Source organism: Myxine glutinosa, chromosome 13 (assembly GCF_964187855.1).
Source record: "Myxine glutinosa chromosome 13, kmMyxGlut1.1, whole genome shotgun sequence".
NCBI lineage: Eukaryota > Metazoa > Chordata > Myxini > Myxiniformes > Myxinidae > Myxine > Myxine glutinosa.
In genome coordinates this window covers 32,483,783-32,508,043 of record NC_136273.1, presented here as the reverse complement: position 1 = coordinate 32,508,043, position 24,261 = coordinate 32,483,783, and the positions used below count along the sequence as shown (strand labels likewise).

The 24,261-nt window shown below is 47.7% G+C and overlaps 1 protein-coding gene across 1 annotated transcript in view; it reads left to right on the top strand.

Moving 5' to 3' along the window:
- LOC137438800 (uncharacterized) overlaps positions 1-24,261 on the top strand; it is a 183,362-nt gene that overhangs the window by 95,716 nt on the left and 63,385 nt on the right. Inside the window, exons 8-9 of the mRNA XM_078767286.1 lie at positions 19,452-19,591; positions 19,676-19,841. Coding sequence (XP_078623412.1) covers positions 19,452-19,591; positions 19,676-19,841 — 306 coding nt within the window. The remainder of the gene's footprint in view (positions 1-19,451; positions 19,592-19,675; positions 19,842-24,261) is intronic.

The following is a 24,261-nucleotide window of genomic DNA, read 5'->3' as shown; positions in this document are numbered from 1 at the left end:
GCCATGATGGGCCAAATGGCCTCCTCCTGCATCTAATTTCCTTGTGTATCCACCTCTCTTTCCTCTTTTCCCGTTTGTTCATTCTCTTGCTTGTGTTTTAAAATGTCAACACTGTTAGTTCACCTTTTGCCATCAGTCACCTTGCTCTTCCCTGAGTCTCAATTTTGTAGACAAGAAAACCAACAATAGATAACAGGCTTTACGACACCTACCAACGATTTCTCAACATCTGATAGAAAACTGATCATAATCTCATCATATCTCTCATTTGGAAATTTGTGAGATTTGGAAGGGTGAATAGAAAGTGCTCACCAGTTGAATGTTGGCAGGATTGGAGTTTTCTTTGGCAAAATAGGGTATATGATCATGTTTCTGCCACCAGTGCTACATATCTCCTTCTCGCTCATTCCTGTTTCTTCCACTTGCTGAAGGAACTACAAAACCTTCAAATGTATCTTACAATCTGGAGTAGTGGTGGAAAGGTGACCAGCTGCAGCTTGTGCTTTGGCTAATCTTGATTCAGCTGGCCTTTTTCTGGAATCTGGAACAACCAAGGCACAGGAAAACCTTTTGAGCTATATGTAAAGCTCACACTTCTTGAACATAGAAAGGATCTTCAACACAAGATGTACAGTAAGTAGTTCATTTGCGAAAAGCCCTCTGCATGTGTTTGACTGTTTGAGGAGCAGGATGTTATATTTTTGTGCCACGCATCAACTGACCCTGCTCTACCCCCATGTTCTCCTGCTTCATCCAACGGTTCTTCAACACCCGCAAGAGTTCTAATCTCATTGGTCCAGATGCTTGAACCAACCAATCAACACGTGAACGGCTGAGTGACATTTGGGGACAAACTCATGCGGGACTAGGGTCTGAGAACAACAATTTTCCACCAGAGTGAACGCTTCAATTGGATAATTAGGGAGAGAGAGAGAGAGAGAGAGAGAGAGAGAGAGAGAGAGAGAGAGAGAGAGAGAGAGAGAAAGAGAGAGAGAAAGAGAGAAAAAAAAAAAAAAAAAGAGAGCGAGAAAGAAAGAGAGAAAAAGAGAAAGAGAGAAAAAGAGAGAGAAAGAGAAAGAGAGAAAGAGACTTTGACTTTTAAACTCTTTTTATTATAAAAGTATAAAACAAGAGTACCACCAAAAGCAATTCATCCAGGAAAATCAGTAAAATCATAGCAATCCCGGAAGGAAAAAACAATCGGTGCACTGCAAACCAAGCGACAGAAAAGGTGCAAATACCAAAAAAAACACACGAGGAGAAAATCTAGGCATAATTTCTAAACTAGGCATAATTTTATATGTACAAATTTACAATCGCATCTGCAACCCTGAGGAGAGACTTAAGAAAGAAAGAGTAGGTCAAGACCAGGGGGGGGGGGGGAAACACCGGCAAGGAGAAGCATGGAACAGTGTATAAGAAACACCCGCACTGTATTATACAGAAATTAACAATTTGTTATCATGGACCTCACAAATCCCTCCAACACACCAGGTCGCAACAAAATTTGCAAGGTCGTTTGCAGTTTGGACACAGCCAAATTCAAGCTTGAGCCTTGCTGACACCAACGAACTAAAAAACACCATTATACTGCATTCCTGCATGGGTCTGCCGCCCAGCTTCGCCTTCCGCGACAGGTATACGGCCAGTTTAGCGGTAGCGGTTAGGAACCCGAATAAAATAGATGTGGTTCCCTTTTTGGGAGGAAAGCCAAAGATGTAAGCTTTCAAAGAAAAGGTAACCTGCAATCTATGGGAAATAAAATTTAACCAATGAAACAAAGGAGAAAGTCTTTCACAATTAATGAAAGCATGAAACAAATCTTCCCTCACCGGACAAAAGGGGCAACAGCCGGAAATGGGGGGAAAAAAACGAATGACAGCATTGGAAGGAACAATCCAGTGGGCCAAACGCCACTGAAGGTCACCTGTTCTTTTAGAAATAAGTCCAGCATACATTGTATCCCATAAAGGCTCAGAGGGGGGACCGGGAGGCAAGAGTCCTTTCCACCGGGTAACCCCAGCTAGAGGTGGGTCCCCAAGAAGAAGTTTCACACAAGACCTATAAATACTCTTGCTGCTCATAGCATGGAAGGGGGGTGACCCTGCACTCATGGGGGGCAGCTCGTTTGGGGTAAAAGCGACACCTAATTTTGGGACTGTGGGCTCAACCTCTGCGTCCTGTGTCCAATGTAGGCCTAGCTGGTGGCCCCTTCGGATCACCGCTCTTAGTATGTTCCCGATTTGCCTCCTGGACCGAACACCTGTTAGGTCCGCCAACTCGTTCGCAGGCTTCCATCCCTGTCCAGAGTCGTGCCGGAGATGACACACTTTCAGGATGTTGGCCACTATAAAATGCTGGCAGAAGTCGCGACTCCTCGGGATATCGGGGAAAAGTGGGTTGAAAAATAAAGGCTCGTGTGCATACATGTTAGTGCCATACGAGTCTGTTTGGCGACTTATCGAAACGCCCTGCCAGGCATTCAAGAGGCTCTGATAAAAGACTGGGAGCAGAGATGTATCGACGTGTTGAAGGTTGGTCAGGAAAAGTTCCTGTCCGTATCCGAGCCTCCCAGCTCGTTGAAGAATGGAGCAGGCTAAGGGCTTTCCTGGTAGGTGTTCTGCATAAAGCAAGCGTTGGATGGAGCGGAGCCGGAAGGCCAACAGGCGGCATTTCACATCGACTAGGCCATGACCACCCTCGGCCGAGGGACAACATATGGCGCTGGGTCGAAGCCAGTGGTAGCCTCCCCAAAAAAAATCCACCAGTTTCCTCTGGATAGCTTGGAGCAAAACCTCCGGTGGTTGCAGGCAGATGAACCGGTGCCACAAAAGGGTAGTGACGAGGTTGTTGACAACTAGCGTGCGACCCTTATAGGAAAGGTGGGGTAGAGCTCTTTTCCATCGGCTCAAACGCCCATCTACCTGGTCAATGATCCTGTCCCAATTGTTCTGGGCATACTGAGGAGGACCGAGGAAGACGCCCAAATACTTGATGCCATCGTTTGCCCACACTAGCTCTGCAGGAAGGGGAGGTGGTGGTAATAACGGTGGCATAGGTAAGTCATTTTTTGGAAAGGGGATCCACAGAGCCTTGCTTTTCCCCCAATTACACCTTATTGATGAGGCAAGGTTGAAGTCCGCCAAACACTTTGCCATGGCGTCACTGTCGCATTTTCTTTTTATAATGACACAAAGGTCGTCGGCATAAGCTGACAGGGTCAAAGGTGGGTGTCCTGGAGAAAGGACAAGTCCAGGGATATCCTTTCTGAGGGCGATTAAGAGTGGCTCCAAGGCGAGGGCAAATAATAGACCTGAAAGTGGACAACCTTGCCTTACCCCTCTCTGAACCTTTATGGGTGGGCAAAATTCGTTGTTAACTTTGATCAAGCTGGAGATGTTTGCATATAACAAAGCTATGCTATGTAGGCTCTAAAATTAGTGCCAAGCCCGCAAGCTTGTAACACATGACACAAAAACTCATGATCAATGCTATCAAAGGCCTTTGCAAGGTCAAGAAACACCAATCCAAAATCCTCTTTGACACATTTACCAGTTAACAAATCTCTGACTAGGAATATGTTGTCATAGATGGATCTGCCAGGGATGCCGCAACTTTGATCAGGTGACACCAGGTCCCCAATAACTGTCTTCAACCGGTTCGCAAGGACCTTGGAAAACAGTTTGTAATCCGTGCACAACAAAGAGATCGGACGCCAGTTTGACAGGTGTCGGAGATCGCCAGTCTTGGGTAGCAGGCAGAGTACTGCTCTTCTAAAACTGAGCGGTAATTCTCTGGATAAAAGAGATGCATCCAGAACATTGAGCAGCTCTGGGCCCAAAATGTCCCAGAATGCCGAAAGAAATTCGGCCGGTAGGCCATCGATGCCAGGGGCTTTTCCCGACTCCATCTCAGCGAGTGCACCGGTTAGCTCTGGAAGGGTAATTGGAGCATCCAGTTCCAGACGTTGGGCCTCAGCCACGGAAGGAAGATGAGAGGTCAAAACATTCATCATTTCGTGAGAAACTGTTTTGGCCTTGAAAAGTTCAGAAAAGAAATCGATTACATTTAATCTTATATCACTCGGATTTGTTAGGATGTTCCCCCCTGGGTCCAAAACCGAAGATATAAGTCGTGCTGGTTTCTCTACAGTTTCTAGGTGAAAGAAAGCCTTAGTTGGGGTATCTGAAACCTTTATATTTTGTATTCTTAGCCGAACTAGTGTGCCCGCTGCTTTTTCATGGATCAAATCCCTTAATTGGGCCTTCTTCTCGAGTAGCAACCGATAGTTCCCTGGGTTGCTCTCATTGGCCAACTTGCTCTCTAACCTTAAGATGTCTGCTTCCAAGCAAGCCATCGTGATATGTTTTACATTGGTACAGTGCGAATTAAATTGTTGACAAAATACTCGAATTTGGGCCTTTAGGTTATCCCACCAGAGACTAATTGAGGAGAAAGAAGATTTTTTAGTACTCATTTCAGCCCAGAAATCACGAAAGGAGTCTGTAAATAAACTATCTTCTAAAAGTTTAACGTTAAACTTCCAGTAACTATTTCTGCATGTGGGTCGAGGAAAAGAAAGATCTAAGGTTACCATATGGTGGTCTGAAAACAATGACGGAAAACAACCTGAAGAGGCCGCGACGTTCCTAAAGGGTACATTAATGTACCAGCGGTCGAGTCTTGCCGAAGACACCCGGCCATTGGCACATCGACACCAGGTAAACTGGACTATGTTGGGGTGATGCAATCGCCAAACATCCAGTAGACCGGCCGTCTTAAAGAAACGGGATAGGTCCGCATGGGACTCGGGGTGGGGTTCTGCAGAGTTTCTATCCTTCGAAGGGTCAAAGGTGCAATTAAAGTCACCACCAATGCACACACATTGGTCGAGATCAACTGATTTCAGGTGGTTTACCATGGAGGTGAAGAAGGCCTTTCGGTCCCTGCTCTCACTAGGTGCGTACACATTGAAAATGGTACAGCGGAAGTTTTGATGTGCAAGCTGAAGGGAAATAAGCCGGCCTTTTATGACTTCCTGAAAATGACAAGACTCAAAAGCTAGACCTGGCTTTAGAAAAAACCCAACCCCAGCAGATGAGGCTGACAGATTGCTAAAATAGCATTGCCCTTTGAAAGTTTGGCACCAGTCATGTTCCACGTTAGGTGTGATGTGGGTCTCTTGTAGTAAAAGAACATTTGCCTTTTTACGGTCAAACAAGTTTTTGACTTGGGCCTGACGGAGGTGACTTGCACCCCCACCATTCATGTTTAAGGTCGCAAAGGAAATGTTTTTCATTCCGTGGTAATGAAATCGCCCTGTGCTTGGGAACACTCCGTACCTGCTCGGGTAACAAACTTTCTTAACCTGTGGAATTGAGATTTCGTCAGGTCAAAATCCTCACGCGCTTTGATTATTGACTTTGCGGTGCACATGAATGCAGCCAAGTCAGGGAAATCGTCTTTAATGACAATGTTGCGGTGACGATACGTTTCGTTAAGGAAGGTAAGAATGAGTTGAGGGGATACCTGCGAGTGACCTGTCATCGCTTGTGACAGCGCGGTTGCCTCAATGTCATCTTCGGACTCAGACACGTCAGATAACATGTCGTCAGGATCTGGGGTATTACCCGCTGCCCCCGCGGTCTTGTCTGGAGGCACCTTCACAAGTTTCCCAAGGTGTTCCCGAGAGCACTCGTTAACACTTTGGTGGATATTTGTATCTGGGGTCGGAGCTTGGGTTTGAGATCCCAGCAAACTCAGATTTACCGGCCCCGTTTGTACAGTGGGAACGTTTATTGAATCCTTAGTCTGCTCAGTATTTAAAGGGGGGACAAGCGGAAAAACATTTCCCAGCTCGGAAATGGTAATACTTTCACTGGAGGTTTCGCACTCGGAAACTTCCAGGTGAGAGGTACAAATTTTATTTTTCGGCTCATTTACATAATGAGACTCGCTGGTGTCATTGACAACGGTATTCATGTACTCAGTTAGTGAGGGAATGTCAGAGGGACACTCGGACACATGTGCACCGGAAATGGTGCCGCCCATGACCGCCTTCTTTGCAGCACCAGCGAAACTGCTTGGCGCTGGTGCTCTTCGCTTTTTAGCATACACTATGGATTCTTCGTTCATGGGTTCGGGAAAGGGGGCAATGCTAGTTGTGTCAGTCACATCGGTGGGTGTCATCACATTGGAATCGAAAAGCACCGGTGTGACAGACGACTCAGTCGGGGTGTCAGAAGGTACGGTCGGGGTGTCAGAAGGTACGGTCGGGGTGTCAGAAGGTACGGTCGGGGTGTCAGAAGGTACGGTCGGGGTGTCAGAGGGTACGGTCGGGGGGTCAAAGGGTACGGTCGGGGTGTCAGAAGGTACGGTCGGGGCGTCCGAAGGTGCGGTCGGGGTGTCAGAGGGTACGGTCCGGATGACGGAAGGTACGGTAGGGGTGACAGGAGATACGGTCCGGGTGTCAGCGAGCATGGTCGGGGTGTCAGAAGGCGCGGTGGAGGGATTGGCCTTTTTACAAACCCTTTCGTTATGTCCCGGTTCACCACACTTCGGACAAGAGGCCCTAGGACAGAATCTTTTAACGTGTCCGAATTCTCCACAATTAAAGCAAGTTAAGGAGGCTGAGGAAGCATACATGTGGTATTCCCGATCATCCAACGATACTTTAAAGGATATATTTAAACCTGTATCGGCTCCGCGATCCGGGAGAATCATGTACACCTGCCTCCTAAAGCTCATTACGTGTTTAACACGATCGCTGCGACACCCGAGCGGAATCATTGAGATTCGGGAAACAATTTTACCATAACGAGACAGAACGGATAGGAGTTTCTCGCCTGGCATAAACGGTGGAACGTTGGATATTGTTATCTTGGTAGCTGGCGTATCCATAGGGGATACCGTAATATAATGAGCCCCTTTTATGGTTAGACCGGTACTAACGACGTCATGAACGAGTTTTTCTTCTGACACGAAGACAACAAATTTCTGGTTCATTCGTGATGCCGCACGAACATTACCGTCTCCTATGATGGATCCCACGGCAAGGATAATGTCCTCAGCCGGAGCTCCTTCAGGCGGAACACATGCGAATGCATGCTTACGCGTTAAATTTTCGAACGCCTCGTAACGAGAGCGTGTATTCGCCATACCAGCGAAATCCCCCCCCCCCCCTTGTCTGAACCGGACAAGAAGGTATCAAACCTAAATAATCGAACTAAAGTAAATAATAAACGTGCATTATAAGCACAAAAATGGCTTACAAAGCGTCGTCAAAGCCAGTAGGCCGCACCCAAAATGGGCTCGCTCTCAATCCTCTCTCTCTCGAAGACAAGGGTGCAGAACGGATAAAAAAACACAATGCCGGAGCACACAGGGTGGAAAAGGAGAGGGAGGGGGGAAAACTCAAAACGGACCCACCAAAACACTGAACAGTTGCTCACAGCCGCCATGACGCTAACAGCCGCCAGACGGCGAAGGTCCCCGCTCGGAGAGTGTTTGGGCGTCGCCGCTGCACATCGTGCCGAAGCCCGGCGGGGGATGGCGACCGTGCGGGGACTATAGCCGTCTCAATGACGCCACCACTCCCGACCGCTACCCCGTCCCCCACATTCAGGACTTTTCCGCCCGTTTGGCGGGCATGTCCTTCTTCTCGAAGGTGGACCTCATACGCGGCTACCATCAGGTCCCCGTCAGGCCGGAGGACGTCCCGAAGACGGCGGTCATCACGCCATTCGGACTCTTCGAGTTCCTGCGGATGCCCTTCGGTCTGAAGAATGTGGCTCAGGCGTTCCAGCGACTGATGGACAGCATCCTGCGCGACTTGGATTTTGTCTACGGCTACCTGGACGATATCCTCGTCGCCAGCGCGTCCCGCGAGGAGCACCTACGCCACCTCCGCACGCTCTTCGAACGCCTGGGCCAGCATGGCCTGATTGTGAACCCCGCAAAGTGCCGGTTCGGCGTCGCCGTAAACGATTTTCTGGGGCACCGTGTCACCAGGCACGGAGCCATCCCCCTGCCGGCCAAGGTGGAGGCGGTGACGGGGTTTCCGCGCCCCCGCACGATCAGAGGGCTGCAGGAGTTCCTGGGCATGGTGAACTTTTACCATCGGTTCCTGCCCCGTATCGCCCAGCTCCTGCGCCCCCTGCACGAAGCTCTCCGAGGTAAGCCGGGCAAAGGCGACGTTACCTGGACCGAGCAGATGGACACGGCGTTCACGGGCGCGAAGCTCGCCTTGGCTAACGCCACCATGCTTGCACACCCGGCGCCCGATGCACCGATCGCCCTCACCACCGACGCCTCGGACTACGCGGTGGGCACGGTGCACGAGCAATGGGTGCGTGGAGCTTGGCAACTGCTGGCGTTCTTTAGCCGGAAGCTTCGCCCGCCCGAACGCCGTTACAGTACCTTCGACCGCGAGTTGCTCGGGCTTCACTTGGCAGTCAGGCCCTTCCGCCATCTGCTCGAGGGCCGTGCGTTCACGGCCTTGGTCGACCACAAGCCGCTGATCTTCGTGATGGGCAAGGTCACCGAGCCGTGGTCGGCCCGGCAGCAGCGTCACCTCTCGGCCGTGTCCGAGTACACGACGGACATCCGGCACGTCGCGGGGAAGGACAACCCGGTGGCGGATTGCCTTTCCCGGGCCGTCGCCCATGCAGTCCACCTCGGCATCGACTATGCCCGGATGGCAGCGGACCAGGCCGCTGACCCCGACGTCCAGGCCTTGCGGACCACCGTCACGGGCCTCCGCGTCACCGAGGTGCCGTTCGACGGCGCGGGCGCGGCCCTCTTGTGCGACGTCTCCCTCGGGCGGCCTCGCCCCATTGTGCCCCGCGGGCTGGTAGCACCAGGTGTTTGACGCCATCCACGGCCTGTCCCACCTGGGCGCGAGGGCCTCCCAAAGGTTGATCGCCGACAAGTTCGTCTGGCATGGCCTCCGGAAGGCCGTCCGCGGCTGGGCCAGGATGTGCCTCGCGTGCCAGCGCGCCAAGGTGCACCAGCACACCCAGGCCCCGTTGGCCCCGTTCACGGTGCCGGAACGCCGGTTTGACCACGTCCACGTGGACCTGGTGGGACCTCTGCCCCCCTCGCGGGGTTTCACCCACGTCCTCACCATGGTGGACCGCACCACCCGGTGGCCGGAGGCCGTGCCCTTGGCATCGACGATGGCGGCGGACGTCGCGCAGGCTTTCATCGCCACCTGGGTCGCCCGGTTCGGCGCCCCCTCAGACATCTCGTCCGACCGCAGCCCCCAGTTCACCTCGGAGCTCTGAGGGGCGGTCGCGCAGGGGCTCGGGGTCCGGCTGCACCGAACCACGGCCTACCACCCCCAGGCTAATGGCCTGTGTGAGCGATTTCACCGCTCATTGAAGGCCGCGCTCCGGGCCACCCTCCGCGATGGCGGCTGGGTCGACAGGCTCCCCTGGGTCCTGCTGGGCCTCCGGACGGCGCCAAGGAGGACCTGCGCGCATCCGCGGCGGAGTTGGTCTTCGGGCAACCGCTGCGGGTGCCGGGCGAGTTCCTCCCCGACTCCACGGCACCATGGTCCGTGGCACAGCAGCGCTCCGCTCTGCAAGAGACCGCCCAGAGGTTCGCCCCGGTGCCAACGGCATGCCACGGGCACCCACCGATGCACGTCACCCCGGAGCTTCGCACGGCGGAGTACGTCTTCGTCCCCCACGATGCCCACTGGACACCATTGCGGCCCCGGTACGACGGGCCTTTCCGCGTGCTGGAGACCGGGGCGAAGCACTTCACCCTGGACATCGGCGGTACTCCTGACCGCGTTTCTGTAGACCGCCTCAAGCCGGCCCACCTCGAGGTGGACCATCCACCGCCAGAGGCCCGACCCCCGCGTCGGGGCCGCCCCCTTGCGGGCGGACCCCCGGCACCGCCCAGCCACGCCGCCACGCCGCCCCCCGGTCCTGCACCCATCGCAGGGGCAGCCAGGGGCATCCCACCTGGCATCCCTGCACCCCGGACGCCGCCGATCGCCAGGGGGCGCTTCGGCCGGGTCATCCGTTTGCTCCGCAAACTGGCCCTCCAGGTGCGCGGGAATTCTGGGGGGGCGCGTGTGGCAGACACGAAAGCCCACTGGCGTGGTGACATCATTCCGCGCACCAAGTGGGCGGCGGCCACGCCCAAGGGGTAGGCGTGGCCTGAGGATATACACGGGGCGCGCAGCCCGGAGTGCGCTAGTGTTACAGTGAGGTCCTGAAATAAAGACGCTTATAAGTTACCGCTTGTCCGCTTCCTCCTTGCTCGCAAGCAGCGCGCGTAACGCCGCGCTTTAAGACCATATATGTATAAGCTTCCACAGCGGGCTCAGCAGCAGAACCCTGGAATCTGTTCAAAATGAGAATAGATTTAGTTATGATCTCCTGAGATGATTAGGGTTATTAACTACAAAGAATCCGGAAGAATTCCTGTGTTTCTCAACACGTGTCATGTTAAGGTGTATAGAGCAGTTTAATAGGTCCTTCCATGGCATGGTATTCCTTTTACAAAATATATAATAAAAAACAATGATAACATTGTAACAAAGCAATTAATACAAATAATATAAACGACAATAATAATATTACTACCATTTGGCAAAAATAAAACAAACGTGTAATTCCCACCCTGGTCCAAGCAGACCTGGGCTGAATGAAATGCAAACTAATGCTGAAGCAGTGCCAGTAGAGAAGGCAGGTATGGTACAAGACCATTAACCAAAACTACATCAAACATGCATGCAGCATGGTGTGGTATTGAAATGCAGCATAGTGTGGGATTTATATGCAGCATGGTGTGGTATTTCTATGCAGCATGGTGTGGTATTTATATGCCGCATGGTGTGGTATTTATATGCAGCATGATGTGGTATTTATATGCAGCATGGTGAGGTACTCCAATGCAGCATGGTGTGGTATTTATATGCAGCATGGTGTGGTATTTATATGCAGCATGGTGTGGTATTTATATGCAGCATTGTGTGTGGTATTTATATGCAGCATGGTGTGGTATTTCTATGCAGCATGGTTGTGGTATTTCTATGCAGCACGGTGTGGTATTTCTATGCAGCATGGTGTGGTATTTCTATGCAGCATGGTGTGGTACTTATATGCAGCAAGGTGTGGTATTTCTATGCAGCATGGTGTGGTATTTATATGCAGCATGGTGTGGTATCTATATGCAGCATGGTGTGGTATTTCTATGCAACATGGTGTGGAATTTATATACAGGATGGTGTGGTATTTATATGCAGCATGGTGTGGTATTTATATGCAGCATGGTGTGGTATTTATATGCAGCATGGTGTGGTATTTATATGCAGCATGGTGTGGTATTTATATGCAGCATTGTGTGTGGTATTTATATGCAGCACGGTGTGGTATTTCTATGCAGCATGGTGTGGTATTTCTATGCAGCATGGTGAGGTACTCCAATGCAGCATGGTGTGGTATTTATATGCAGCATGGTGTGGTATTTATATGCAGCATGGTGTGGTATTTATATGCAGCATTGTGTGTGGTATTTATATGCAGCACGGTGTGGTATTTCTATGCAGCATGGTGTGGTATTTCTATGCAGCATGGTGTGGTACTTATATGCAGCAAGGTGTGGTATTTCTATGCAGCATGGTGTGGTATTTATATGCAGCATGGTGTGGTATCTATATGCAGCATGGTGTGGTATTTCTATGCAACATGGTGTGGAATTTATATACAGGATGGTGTGGTATTTATATGCAGCATGGTGTGGTATTTATATGCAGCATGGTGTCGTATTTCTATGCAGCGTGGTGTGGTATTTATATGCAGTGTGGTGTGGTATTTCTATGCAGTGTGGTGTGGTATTTCTATGCAGCGTGGTGTGGTATTTATATGCAGCGTGGTGTGGTATTTATATGCAGCATGGTGTGGTATTTATATGCAGCGTGGTGTGGTATTTATATGCAGCATGGTGTGGTATTTATATGCAGCATGGTGTGGTATTTATATGCAGCATGGTGTGGTATTTATATGCAGCATGGTGTGGTATTTCTATGCAGCATGGTGTGGTATTTATATGCAGCATGGTGTGGTATTTATATGCAGCATGGTGACGTGTGGTATTTATATGCAGCATGGTGTGGTATTTATATGCAGCATGGTGTGGTATTTATATGCAGCATGGTGTGGTATTTATATGAAGCATGGTGTGGTATTTATATGCAGCATGGTGTGGTATTTATATGCAGCATGGTGTGGTATTTATATGCAGCATGGTGTGGTATTTATATGCAGCATGGTGTGGTATTTATATGCAGCATGGTGTGGTATTTATATGCAGCATGGTGTGGTATTTATATGCAGCATGGTGTGGTATTTATATGCAGCATGGTGTGGTATTTATATGCAGCATGGTGTGGTATTTATATGCAGCATGGTGTGGTATTTATATGCAGCATGGTGTGGTATTTATATGCAGCATGGTGTGGTATTTATGCGCAGCATGGTGTGGTATTTATATGCAGCATGGTGTGGTATTTATACGCAGCATGGTGTGGTATTTATGTGCAGCATGGTGTGGTATTTATATGCAGCTTGGTGTGGTATTTATATGCAGCATGGTGTGGTATTTATATGCAGCAAGGTGTGGTATTTCTATGCAGCATGGTGTGGTATTTCTCTGCAGCATGGTGTGGTATTTCCATGCAGCATGGTGTGGTATTTCTATGCAGCATGGTGTGGTATTTCTCTGCAGCATGGTGTGGTATTTCTATGCAGCATGGTGTGGTATTTATATGCAGCATGGTGTGGTATTTATATGCAGCATGGTGTGGTGTTTATATGCAGCATGGTGTGGTATTTATATGCAGCATGGTGACGTGTGGTATTTATATGCAGCATGGTGTGTTATTTATATGCAGCATGGTGTGTTATTTATATGCAGCATGGTGTGGTATTTATATGCAGCATGGTGTGGTATTTATATGCAGCATGGTGTGGTATTTATATGCAGCATGGTGTGGTATTTATATGCAGCATGGTGTGGTATTTATATGCAGCATGATGTGGTATTTATATGCAGCATGGTGTGGTATTTCTATGCAGCATGGTGTGGTATTTCTATGCAGCATGGTGTGGTATTTATATGGCCAAGAGACTGGAGCTGATGAGACAGAGCAGCAGAGGAAGGAAAGGAAGTTTAAAGAACTCACTTGACACGTGATCCCGGCCTCGCTGATTGGGACATAACACCTGAGATATCTAGATTTGATTGACGTAATTACATAACAAATGTCCAACAGTTACACCCCTCCATCCCTTGGGCCAATGGGCGATCTCCATGTTACAGTGCATATTAAACCTCATTATTCAAGATAAGAGATCTACGCAGCAGGCAGCCCGATAATTACTAACACCGGAACACAGATTTATTTACTGTGCGAAGTGATAGAAATAGGAATTAGGAAAAAAGTGAATCCGGATGTAAAGGAGTTTGTAAACATCAACCTGACACATTGACGCAGAGTACGGAGTTTAAACTGTAAAACGTGATTTTGAAAGTTGCTTCTCGTGATCTCACGAGTTCGTTGTATTATAATTTATTTATATACAATACAACCAAATGGGGCATGAAAACGGATTTTTTAGGGTGTCATTTGGTGCCCCATGTACTTCACGCCTGGTGAGGTGTGACTTTTGTGACGTGCCAGGTGTCAATGTGAGACTGTGACAAATTGTCAATTGTGTGACTTGTTTTGTGACATGTCAGGTGCCAATGTGAGACTGACGAATTGTCAATTGTGTAACTATGTGACTTGTTTTGTGACATGTCAGGTGTCAATGTGAGACTGTGACAAATTGTCAATTGTGTGACTTGTTTTGTGACATGTCAGGTGCCAATGTGAGACTGTAACAAATTGTCAATTGTGTAACTTATGTGACCTGTTTTGTGACGTGTCGGGTGTCAATGTGAGACTGTGACAAATTGTCAATTGTGTGACATGTGTGACTTGTTTTGTGACGTGTCGGGTGCAGGCTCGTATACACAATCCGTATATTTAGAAGAAGGAGATGATGTTGTGCTGAACTGCACGTTTCCTGGAGAAAAACCACTGAAGAACGTCAACTGGAAGTTGTACAGAAACGGAACCCAGACCATTGTAAGCACCGATTGAAACACCAAGATGAATTTGCTTAAAGTGACAAATGTTTTTGTTTGGTGTGAAAACGTGACTTTGCATCTCTTTGTGAGATCCCACACTCAAAAACATAACTTCCGTGTAATTATCTCATTTAATTCACCTGTTAACAAGCTCTTCAACAATATTGGGACACCTGAACATTACTAAAAGTAATATTGTACTTTGTCCTTCTAAGCTGTCGAGCTTGGGTTCGAATCCCGACCTAGCTAAACTGCCATCATGGGGTTCCACAGTCAGGATGATTCATCAATGTGTGTGCTGTTCCTCGGATGGATGTTGAACTGGGAATCTCATCTGCCAGCATGGGTTGGTGGAAGTTAAAGATCTCACGGTGTCCTTTGCGAAGAGGAGGCGAGCTATCGCCGGCACCATGAACAATTAAATAATTCCTGCACTAACGACTGCTGTGAAGGCAATGGCAAACCACCTAGTATAACCCATGCCAAGAAACTGTTTCGGCAGCTCCGTCACCGAATATGGCACATTAGAATCTGAATGTTAACTTCACTCAAATCCAAACTTACTGCCTTTGTCTTCGGAGTGGTCTATTTATTATGTATGCAGGTACGTTGGAGGTGTCCCGTTTTCATGATTTGAAATGTTCTTTTCGTGTTGCATTTCGGAGTTGGAAAGTTTGGAAGACTTCAAAATTTCTGCCATATTTGCGGATGGAATAAATAGATGGTCCCTTTACCTTGACAAACTTCCTTCAGATTTAATTTTTCCTCAAACAATTTTCTTTGCACTCCTTCCAATTTGCACTCCTTTTATTCTATTTCGCCATTCTATTTCCTTCCAATTGGTGAACTTAAAGGAAACGGTTTCCAAGAAAAGTTGCCTTTTTACCCGCAAAGGCATACCACATTACTTGCAACCACAACCTTTTCCTTCAATCCTCGGTGTAAATATATATCTAGGTTTACACCATGTCAGAGCCCAATTCAAAATTCACCGAAATATTTGGAAATGTCACATGGAGTTGCAGAACCTCTTGTGTGATGAAGACTTTTGTGTGAGTTTCATCAATATATATATATATTTTTTAATAAAAAAAATTCCTGAATATGATACCGAGCAAAATATCCTCCAACATGAAGAAATAAAACTCATCACCCCCCTATTTGTACAGTTCGACAGAGAATTGTACGTGGTGACTAATCTCCAAAATCATGATATTTCTTCCATAATATGAAATTTTTGCATTATTTTCGTTGCAAGTTCGTAATTGTTATTACATTTGAATCACTGCTATATTTTACAGGTTTTGATGATATCATTTCTTAGCCCATTACCTAGAGTGGCGTTATGCCTTGCTTGGGGCAATTTTCGTCAAAAAATTTTGTTCAATAACATTTCAATTATCTATAGATTCTATACTGAAAAAGAGCCGTTTGTCTGTCTGCCTGTGTGCGTGTCGCCATTTTTCTCATCGATTGCTGAACAGATATTCGTCAAACTTTCAGAAGTTCATCAATGAGTGCCGGGGAGTTTTTTAGGCAAAAAAAATGTAAAAATTCGGCTTTTTGGGATTTTAAAATAATCGCTCTATAGTGCCTGAGCCTTTGTAACGATATGAAAGGTAATATTAAATTATTCCCGATTAGTGTGTGTGTAATACAGTAATATAAAATATAAATTTTCCTTATTGGGTGCAGGTAGGGGAGGGTTTTAGGCCAAAAAAAAAAAAAACTTCGTTGTTTTGGGGTTTAAAAAAAAATTGCTTTATAGTGCCTGAACCTTTGTAGCTATACAAAAGGTAAAATTATATTATCCCTTAGTGTGTGTGTGTGTGTGTGTGTGTGTGTGTGTGTTTCTCAATATCATATGAATTATAAAATTTCCTTATTGGGTGTAGGTAGGGGAGTGTTTTCGGCACCTACAAAAAAATAAAAAATAAAATACTTGATTTCCATGAAAATGCCAACAGGATGAGAACATCACTGGAAATGCCAGGTACTCCTGCTGGTATCAGATAAGTATTTGCAGCATGGAAAAAGATATGTATGTGTATCGTATTTTAATACAATTGGTAGGTGTGAAGAATAAATATTTAAGGGGCGAAATCAATGAGTATGCGATTTCAAACAAGTGAATAAAACGATTTTTTATCGTGAGGCAAAGCCCACAGACCTAATGGTATACCCTACAGACCTACACACACATCCCTTCCCTGATATAATGATTCATGTGATGAAGAATAATTGCCACAATGTACTTTTATTTTCCTACTGAAAAGCCAACCCGAAAGGTGGGAACATGGAATCTTCCATAAAGTTGGCACCCCACTTTGCTTTCCAAGTTCTCCGTCTCTGGCATCCAAGGCCACATCCTCTCTTGGCTTGGTGACTTCTTCCATTCTCATAGTCAGCATATGACTCTTAAATGAGATCCTCTCATCTTTCCCTGTCAAGGCAGGAATACCCCAAAGCAGTGTCTTGGACAAAATTCCTGTTCCTCAGATTAAACATTTGGAGACTGTCTTTCAACAAATCTTATACTCTCATTCTGTCTCTCTAAAAGGACCATTTGGTGATCCCTTTCATCTACTTCCTTGAAAAGCTTCTCCTCGAAAAATTAAATCCCACAAACGTTTGGGCTTCATCAGCTACGATCTCTCTTGGGCAAATCACACATCAGAGTTGGCTTCCAAAACCACCTGCTGACTGTGCATCCTCCGTTATACAGTCTTTCCTTGGCAATTCTGAACTTCTATCAACATTCAAAGCCTTCAATCACAGTATGATGGCACTGGTCTCCCCTAGAGATGTTTTGGCTCTGGTCTGGTCTGGTCATCCTGCCTCATATTTCTGGTCTCCACTCGAGCTAGCATCTTGCCTCTCATATTTCTGGTCTCCCCTCGAGCCAGCATCCTGCCTCTCATATTTCTGGTCTCCCCTGGAGCTAGCATCTTGCCTCTCATATTTCTGGCCTCCCCTCGAGCTAGCATCTTGCCTCTCATATTTCTGGTCTCCCCTAGAGCTAGCATCCTGCCTCTCATATTTCTGGTCTCCCCTCGAGCTAGCATCCTGCCTTTCATATTTCTGGTCTCCCCTAGAGCTAGCATCCTGCCTCTCATATTTCTGGTCTCCCCTCGAGCTAGCATCTTGCCTCTCATATTTCTGGTCTCCCCTCGAGCTAGCATCCTGCCTTTCATATTTCTGGTCTCCCCTCGAGCTCGCATCCTGCCTCTCATATTTCTGGTCTCCCCTCGAGCTAGCATCCTGCCTCTCATATTTCTGGTCTCCCCTAGCGCTAGCATCTTGCCTCTCATATTTCTGGTCTCCCCTCAAGCTAGCATCTTGCCTCTCATATTTCTGGTCTCCCCTCGAGCTAGCATCCTGCCTCTCATATTTCTGGTCTCCCCTCGAGCTCGCATCTTGCCTCTCATATTTCTGGTCTCCCCTCGAGCTAGCATCTTGCCTCTCATATTTCTGGTCTCCCCTCGAGCTAGCATCCTGCCTTTCATATTTCTGGTCTCCCCTAGCGCTAGCATCCTGCCTTTCATATTTCTGGTCTCCCCTAGAGCTAGCATCCTGTCTCTCATATTTCTGGTCTCCCCTCGAGCTAGCATCCTGCCTCTCATATTTCTGGTCTCCCCTCGAGCTAGCATCCTGCCTCTCATATTCCTGGTATCCCCTCGAGCTGGCATCTTGCCTCTCATATTTCTGGTATCCCCTCGAGCTAGCATCCTGCCTCTCATATTCCTGGTATCCCCTCGAGCTAGCATCTTGCCTCTCATATTTCAAGTATTGATGCCAAAGAGTCCAAGGCTCTCCAAGTTATTGGAATCTACCATAATGAAGCTGGACCCTTCTCTGTATTTCAGGCAGGTTGGTGGCCTCTGTGTTCTACCTCCTACTTTCTGGTGTTGCACCCTCTGCCTTCTCCTTGTTCTGTCCGTCACCCACTCCCCACCCTTCCCCCAACCTCTAACCCACTTCTGGCCTCTAACCCACGAGTTTATGAATTTTAATGGACCCTCATTTTCTTCCACGAACACTACATGAATTATTCCCGGCACCCTGAACAAATTGTAAATTCCTGCAGCCTTCACGACAGTCGAACGACAGGCTTGGCAAGCTGGTTCATAGAAGATTTGAGGGGGAAAAACATCCCTGCCTGACCTCACAATGAGGTAGGAATAATTGAGGCTATTAAAGTCGTCGTGGTAATGGTGGTTGTGGTCGTCCATCCTTCCAGAACATTGATACCTGTATTTAAAGTAAACAATAAATAAACCCTCGTTCTTGCTGGATCTCGGTTTAGATACTCTTGGGTTGAGGAAATACATAATTAAAAGGTTTTTGCTATTCTGGTTTGAATCGCATCGTTTGTTTTTCATCCTTTCAGGTTCTCTACCAGACAGGACGGAGGAATAATTACAAACAACGGGGTAACTTCCATGGAAATCTCACCCGTGGAAATGGTGCCATGTTGCTGTCCTCAGTACGACAATCCGACATTGGGTTCTATGTAGGACGGATTTTCAGTCGAAGACGTGTTCACTCTTGTAAAGTGAACCTGAACTTTTGTGAGTGCACACAAGAACTGTTTGGATTTGGTCACCTGACTTGGCTTGCATTATTGCTAAAGTAAATGAAGTACGAACCAGTCTGATTGCACCAGAAATAAGCACCTTGTGTGAGATTACCTTTTCATGGGATCTATCAGCATCATAAGCTTCGTGTTTACATGGGAATGCTAAACGTGCTATCCAACGTTTAACTTGAGGATGAACACCATGTTTGTACTATTGACATACGAGAAAAAGCCCGTCAAAAATGACGGGTTGGAACAGTTTATTTGACGATGCAGCCTCGTGAGCGTGCCGAAGTATGAAGCCTCGGCCTAGTGGCAGACGTGCTCTTTCTTCTTTATTTATTAAACATCCTGAGGATGTAAATTAACACTCGTTTTACTGTGCATGTTGCGCATCACGTGCAGCGAATTTAACCTCCTCCACCTTGTATTTATTGCGATTTTAAAAAAGCACTTCTGCACACCGCCGTTGAGGCTCGGTTTGCAAGTCACCATCTACAATTCCAATAGAAGAGACATAATTACTCTTTTATGGAAAATGTTTTTCGAGTTTGTTCTATCCTCAAAAATAGACCGTAGTGAACACACATTCATGGTAAAAGATTGGCCTTTAAAACTTATGCAGGGGGGCAGACAAACACACAAACTGACATTGTGTTTTATATGGTCGATTTGAATTGTCGCATGATGGTAACGTGTAAATGTTCCTGTGCGATGTTGTCAGACATAAAGTTGTCCCAGACACGGGAAATACCTTCCGTGAACGAAGGAGAGAATGTTATCTTGAAATGCAAATGGCCTGGAGAACCCCAAGCATTGACCAAAGCAGAGTGGACAATCAAATCGATTGGAGACAACACAACTGTGAGTGTACTTTATTCAAATGTCGACTACAGTTTTGCACTTGCTACTTGCATCTCCTGAACAATATGACAATTTCCATCGCAGGAGAATAACAATGAATCTGAGTGGTGTGGGACTGTTGTTGGAGACTTGAACAAAGGAGATGGTTCTGTGGTGTTATATGACGTGAAACCATCAGATGCAAGACATTACATCAGCAAGCTTTACAATAAGTCACATATTCACATCTGTGAAGTTACGCTGGAGATTGGTAAGTGCTCCTGAAGATAAGGTAACTGATTTGAACTCTTATGGTTGATATATTAATAAGTACAAGAGTCTTCAAAAACACGAAGACACTGTTTAGTACCCATATACAGCATCGAGGAAATGCAACTATTTGATGCAATTCAATGATTGATTTCATATGCTGGGATTCAAATGATATCTTATTCTATAACGACCCTAATTATTCCTAACTTTTTGTGGGATTGGCCAGGGGAACGTTTTTGGCTTTGGAAGTCTTTCGTGAACCGACTGGCATGGCCTGAGGTTCAACTGATAACGGAAGGAATTTGTAATTTGATCAGGGTGGCGATAACTTCTTTTTTTTGGACACAAAGTCGAGGCTCGTGGAGGAGTTCGAACATAGAACGAATTGGAGAAGGGGGAACACAGCAACAGCAGGGTTGAGGGACAAAATAGAGGGAGACTTGAACAAATGAGGGATGTGGGGAAGAATTGGGGGTAGGAGAGGATGCACGGGGTAGACAATATGGATGCAGAGGCACAAACATTCCCACTACAAGTGAAAATACACCGTGGGTCAACATCTACCAACAAAGTGGGCTGGCATACGGGTTCTCTATATCCGAACAATGGCGCAAACGTTGATGCAATCGCCCTGCATGCGAAACCCCAGGGTGACCGTTAATAGCAGCGTTGAGATTCAAACCAAATCTCACCCTCTCTAAGACAAGTGTGCATGCTACAAGCCTTGAAATTATATATATATATATATATATATAAATAAAAGGGAACCATATTTCTGAGGTTTGGGACATGGAATGTAGGGACAATGACGGGGAGATCAGGAGAAGTGGTGGAAGTATTGGTCGGAAGAAGAGTGGACATATGTTGTGTGCAAGATACAAGATGGAAGGGAAGTGGTGTGAGAATGGTGAAGGGTAGGCAGGGACAGAAATACAAATGTGTGTGGCAAGGGTGCCCGGAGGGCGTGAATGGTGTTGGTGTCCTGTTTTCTGAGGAGTTTGTAGACAGTGTGGTGAGTGTGACTAGAGTGAGTGATAGGTTGATGATGGTGAAAATGATGATTGGAAAGCTCGTGGTCAACGTCATCTCGGGATATGCTCCGCAGGTTGGTCGGAGCGATGAAGAGAAGGACAAGTTCTGGTGTGCGATAGAGAAGCTGATGGAAAACGTGAAAGATGAGGAAGTTGTTGTGGTATGAGGAGACCTAAATGGACATGTGAGAAGGAGTATGGACAGTTTTGAGGGAATGCATGGGGGTTACGGATATGGTGTGAGAAATGGAGAAGGTGAAAGGATTTTGGAGTTTGCTGATGGAGCCGATTTGTTGATTTGCAACACTCAGTTCCAGAAAGGGGATAATAAGCTTGTTACATACACGTCAGGTGGGTCGACGACAAACGTTGACTACCTGATGGTGCATAGGCGAGATAGAGGGCACCTCGGGACACAAAGGTGATCCCGGGGGAGGAGGCTGTTTCACAGCACCACTTGGTTGTCTGCGACATAAGGGTGAAAGGTGCGAGGAGAGCTCGGCGGGTGAAGTACCAACCGAGAATGAAGGTGTGGAGGTTGAAACAGGTGACAGTAAGGGAGGCATTAAAAGAGAGGCTGAGTAGGGTAGAGGACGATGTGGTTGAGCTTAAACGTGGTTGGCTGTCAATGAAAGATAGTCTGTTGGGAGCCGTTGGTGAGGTATGTGGATGGACAAAAGGACCACCGAGGCACTCGGAAACATGGTGGTGGGATGATGAAGTTGGAAAGAGGATTGACGAGAAGAGGAAGAAGTCCAAGGAGTGGCAGAAGGCGAAGGGTACGGGAGCAGAAAAAGCAGAACAAGAAAGTTATAAGGCAGCCAAGAAGGCTGCAAAGAAAGAGGTAGCAAAGGCGCAGGAGGCATGTAGGAAAACGTTCGGAGAACGCTTGGATTCGGAAGAGGGTCAGAGAGCGGTATTCAGGATTGCAAAACAGATAGCGAAAGAGAGGTGTGATGTGATGGGGGTGAGTTGCTTGAAGGATGAAGTGGGACAAATCGTTGTGGACCCAGATGGAATGAAAGGAAGATGGAAAATATATATGGAAATGCTGTTGAATGCAGAGAATGAATGGGATGGCAACATAGAGAGTAACCCAGTTTTAGGAACGGCAGAGAAGATAACTGAGAAGGAAGTTGAGGAAGCGATAAAAGCAATGAAGAGTAGAAAAGCGGGAGGGCCGACGGGGGTTGTGGGAGATATGTTGAAGGCAGCAGGAAGTTGGGGTGTGAAGAGAATGACAGAGATCTGTAATCTGGTGGTGAAAGAAGGCCGCATTCCAGTGGATTGAGTACCCTCGTCCCTCTATACAAGGGGAAAGGTGACCCTCTGGAGTGTGGCTCGTACCGACCGATAAAGTTATTGGAGTATGGAATGAAGGTATTCGAAAGGGTGTTGGAGAGGAGGATAAGGAAGAAGGTGAAGATAGACGAAATGCAGTTTGGATTTATGCCAGGAAGAGGAATGACAGACGTGCTCTTTATTGTGAGGCAGTTGCAGGAGAAGTACATGGAGAAAAGGCAGAAGTTGTTTATTGGGTTTGTTGATCTGGAGAAAGCATTCGATAGGGTTCCACGCGAAGTATTGACATGGGCATTGAGGAAGTTAGGAGTGGAGGACTGGTTGATCAGAGTCGTGATGGCAATGTACAAAAGAGCACGCACAGCTGTAAGGATGAAGGATGGGAACAGTGGTGAGTTTGAGGTGAAGGTGGGAGTGCATCAGTGGTCAGTACTAAGTCCACTACTATTTGTATCTGTGATGGAAGTGCTGGCTCAGAACGTAAAGGAGGGTTTACCGTGGGAGTTGTTGTATGCAGATGATCTGGTGTTGATTGAGGAAAGTATGGATGGACTGAAGGAAAAGATGAACAAGTGGAAGGAATGTATGGAGACAAAAGGTCTGAAGGTGAATATCGGAAAAACAAAGGTGATGGCAAGTGGTAAAGCATGTGGTGAGGTGGAAAGAACTGGGAAATGGCCATGTGCTGTGTGCAGGAAGGGTGTCGGAGTGAACTCCATTCAATGTACAATGTGCGCTGAGTGGGTTCATCAAAAATGTAGTGGTCTGAGAGGGTCATTAACCAGTGTGGCAGCTACATTCAAATGTAAGGTGTGCACAGAGGGAGCTGCAGATGGAGGAAATGTTGAGTTGGATCTTGGAGACGGCGTGAAGCTGGAAGGTGTGAAAACATTTTGCTACCTCGGAGACATGCTGAATGGAGAAGGTGGATCAGACACGGCAACGGTTGCTCGAGTGAGATGTGCACGGAAGAAGTTTCGGGAACTGAGTGGCGTGCTGATGAGGAGGGGAGTGTCGTTGAAGCTGAAGGGAAATGTGTATGCTGCATGTGTGAGAAGTGTTATGATTTATGGGAACGAGACATGGGTCATGAATGTAGAGCAGCAACATAGGCTGGAAAGGCGAATGGTACGGTGGATGTGCGGAGTATCGTTGAGAGAGAGGAAGACAAATGATGAATTGCAAAAGATGATGGGAATAGAGCCTGTGATTGATGCTGTGAAGAGGAACAGGTTGAGATGGTTTGGTCATGTGTTGAGGAAGGATGAAAGTGACTGGTTGAGAAGAGTGATGGAAATGAATGTAGAAGGAAGTCGAGGACGGGGAAGACCGAGAAAGACTTGGCTAAAGATGGTGGAAGAAGAAATGCGGCAAGGGGGTTAACAAGGAGAGATGCAGAAAATAGGGCAATATGGAGAAGATTGTCATGGGTACCGCAAGGCTAACCCACGCTCTAGCAGGGAAAATGGCCTTAAAATGCATGGTGAAGGAACTGCGCTCCAACGCGAGTCGAAAGAATTGACGCGACCAAAGACGGAATTCGTCCGAGTTGCTTTATTGAAACAAAACAGCTCAGGTATTCTGACAAGCCCGTTTATAGGGCAGCAATATATATACACATTTATGTCGGGAAGTTTGCCCGGCAAAAGCTATACCGGGCATGCCCGGGTGTCAAGGGCGAGCCTTGGAAAGGCGAGTCTGGACCTGCCCGGGCGTTTTTGGCTGCGGCCTGGCAAGTCGAGGCTGGGCGTGCCCGGGCGCTCTGGGCGAGCCCTGGAAAGGCGATAGCGGGCATGCCCGGACGCTCTGGGCGAGCCCTGGAAAGGCGATAGCGGGCATGCCCGGACGCTCTGGGCGAGCCCTGGAAAGGCGATAGCGGGCATGCCCGGACGCTCTGGGCGAGCCCTGGAAAGGCGATAGCGGGCATGCCCGGACGCTCTGGGCGAGCCCTGGAAAGGCGAGAGCGGGCATGCCCGGGAAAGACGAGACCGGGCGTGCCCGGGAGGTTCGGGCGTGCCCGGGAACAGTGAGTCCGGGCATGCCCGGGAGAGGCGCGTCTGGCCGTGTTCTGGCCGGTGCAAGGCG